Source organism: Alligator sinensis, unplaced genomic scaffold (genome assembly GCF_000455745.1).
Source record: "Alligator sinensis unplaced genomic scaffold, ASM45574v1 scaffold579_1, whole genome shotgun sequence".
NCBI lineage: Eukaryota > Metazoa > Chordata > Crocodylia > Alligatoridae > Alligator > Alligator sinensis.
In genome coordinates, this window is record NW_005842023.1 from 1403072 (window position 1) to 1405861 (window position 2790).

At 45.4% G+C, this 2790-nt stretch overlaps 1 protein-coding gene across 9 annotated transcripts in view; it reads right to left on the bottom strand.

Annotated features, from left to right (window-relative positions):
* EXOC2 (exocyst complex component 2) overlaps positions 1-2790 on the bottom strand; it is a 197685-nt gene that overhangs the window by 83940 nt on the left and 110955 nt on the right. For all 9 annotated transcript variants that reach the window (XM_025202401.1, XM_025202399.1, XM_025202400.1 and 6 more), the window contains one exon: positions 2168-2229. In XM_025202401.1, the coding sequence (XP_025058186.1) occupies positions 2168-2229 (62 nt within the window). The remainder of the gene's footprint in view (positions 1-2167; positions 2230-2790) is intronic.

Here is a 2790-nt window from a genome sequence, read left to right on the forward strand (position 1 = left end):
CTCTTGCCGGGGGGCCCCGATTGGTGGTAGGGGTTTTTTTTTTTTTTTTTTTTTTAAGTGCTGGGGTCAGGGGGTAGCCATCAGGGGGCTGAGGGTGCAAGCAGGGGATGGGGCCAGGCGGGGCAGTCATTGTGGGGTCTGGGACCAGGTAGGGAAGCAATCCAGGGGAGCAAGCGGAGGTGGGGCATGTGGACCCCGCAGGGTGGGGGGTGGTAGCCCCTGTTGGGGTCATTTGGCCCCAGTGGAAGGGCTGTAACCCCTGGAGGGGGGATGGGGGGGGAGGCTGTGGACTCTGTGGGGGGCAGCAAAACATATAGGTATTTAGAATTCATTTTCTTATTATGATAGAGACACTGCTAGGCTTCCAAATTGTTTTAACACTGTAGATATATCAATAAAACATTGCCCACCTGATCTCTCTCTCTCTCAATTTACTTGTGGAGGAATCTCTCTCACTCTCTCTCTAGTGGTCTTTTGTTTTAGTTGTGGAGGAACATGGATTTCAGGGTATTTTTACAGAGTGACTTTTGGGATTTTTTTTAATTAGGGATTTTTCAGTTTTCAAATAGGGAACACCAGAATTCCTTCTAGGGAGGCCAAAGGCAGGACTCTGCCTGCTCAGAACTGGCATCTTGGACCCAGGTGGAGGTGGCTGACCTTTTGGCCCATTGGTGCCAGGAGGACATGCTTTGACCGTTCAAAGCAGGCCACCACACTGGGAACATCTTCTGGGCAATAGTTGCCAAGATGGCCAGGCAGGGGCACACATGGCAGTAGAGCTGCACAAAGGCCAACTCTGCAGCCAAAGCCCACTGGTAGCTGGCCCAGAGGGGCAGATGCCTTTACTGGCTGTGCAGTTCCCATCCAGGTCTGGCAGGTGCACAGAAGGTCACAGCCAGGCAGCAGCCTCCACTGTCAGACTGCTGCAGTGGGTAGAGGGTGCAGGGAACTCTCAGGGCTGCTTCAGCAGTCCAGCTGGCACAAGGGATAGTGTCCTCAGGTACCTATTGGCTGGGCCCCAGAAGCTCCTGAGAGGGAGTAGCCCTGAGCTACTCGCCAGGGCAGCTTTTTATATTGCTGGGGACAGCACAGGTGCTGGCCCCAGGCTCTAGCTCCCCCTGGCTGCAGATCCAGGTTGAGTCAGGCAGAGTTATCTTGCCCCAAGTGGCACAGTTTGCTGCACAACAAAGTGGATGCCCAGGTACATGCGCCAAGGCAAAAAGCCCTGGCTCAAATTTGCACCGCTTCTATTTGAGCTGCTGCAAGCATGCGTGCCTGCATGTGTGGATGTGCCCATGGGGGGGGGGGGCCGGAGGTGGGGGTGTGGCCCGGGGGGGGGGGGGGGGTGTCACTCTCTACTATACACCGCAGCTCATAAAAAGACAGCTTTATATGCATACCCTTGGGGCTGTTACCAAGGCAGAGAAGGGGCAGAGACGATTTGGAAGAATTGAGGTCTCTGCATGAATGGCAACTTGGTAGGTTATGGACAACAGAGAATTTGAGTACAAATGGAAAAAGCCATTTACCCTCTAAAATGCATGCCTTTCCTCCTCGGACTACCATTCAGCTATGGAAACTAAGTTGTGCTCTTATCACAAATTTATTCCTACCTCTCCTTAAAAGTAAGAAAGTACTGCTTTTCCAAGACAGGAAACCATCACTGTTGAGAGAATATCACTAGAAAAAGCAGTTTCCCTTTTGTTCGTACATATGGTATTATTACTGTCCCTCTACACCCAAGTGACTCTATGAAAGTCCTGACAGACTTCATATGTTATTACTTTAGCATTGTGACTTTCAGCTCCCTTTCACACTTAAAAATCCCATTCACAACTGAAATTTAAAACTATTTTTGTAGTGACAAATGTAAGAAAAATAAACCTTGGACGGTAGAAGAAGATCACAGTGAAAGGAGAGAAAAGATTCCTTTTTTTATTTTGAGGCAGGATTTCTAACAGTAATGATGTTTGAAATGCTTGAGTAAGTAAAGTGTCTTAAATGAAAAACTCCATTAAGGTACATATTCTCACCTGCACCTAGATACATGCAGGCACAGATATTTTATAAAGCAAAAACATTTAAAAGTATAAAGAAGCTTACACACATTTTTGCACAATACTACATGTATAAAAATGGTGACTGTCAAACAGGTACATATACCCACCAGGGATGTTAAACCTTCATTATCAACAACCCAGTCTTCCTTTTCAGCTAGCCTCTTTACATCTGTGAAAACAAACAAAAAAAAAATATATCAAGTGCCCATTTTCCTTACTTAAAAAAAAGCCTTTAACTTGAGGAGACAGAAACTACAGAGTCTTGAGTGTGACGACTGGGCATACAAGTATCATAGCATAAGATTTCAGTTTTCAGCCACTTTTCAAATGACTAAGAACGGAACATGCATTTCGATTGCGGCTTCACCATCAAATTTACAATACATGAAAAGAGCTGAATTAAATCCCACTTTTACTGGAAAGCTTAGATTAAAAGGAATGCCCCTTGGTTTGTTTTGGGATTTAATATTTTTTTAAATTAGTATATTTTAGCTGTTTTATGGCTAAACCAACCATGAGGCTATGGCATCCAAATATCAGTTTACTATTCTTCACCCCTTGGTTAGAAAAAAGCTCTACAGTACCAAATTTAATATGTAAGCAGGTCAAGGAGTAACATTTAAATAATTCATTTTAACTACTTATATGATAGAAGGGCACAGAGCCCTCAGTCCAGGCCGCACTGCTCTAGGTTTTCTTCAAACGCATAATGAAAGACATGAACTCTTTC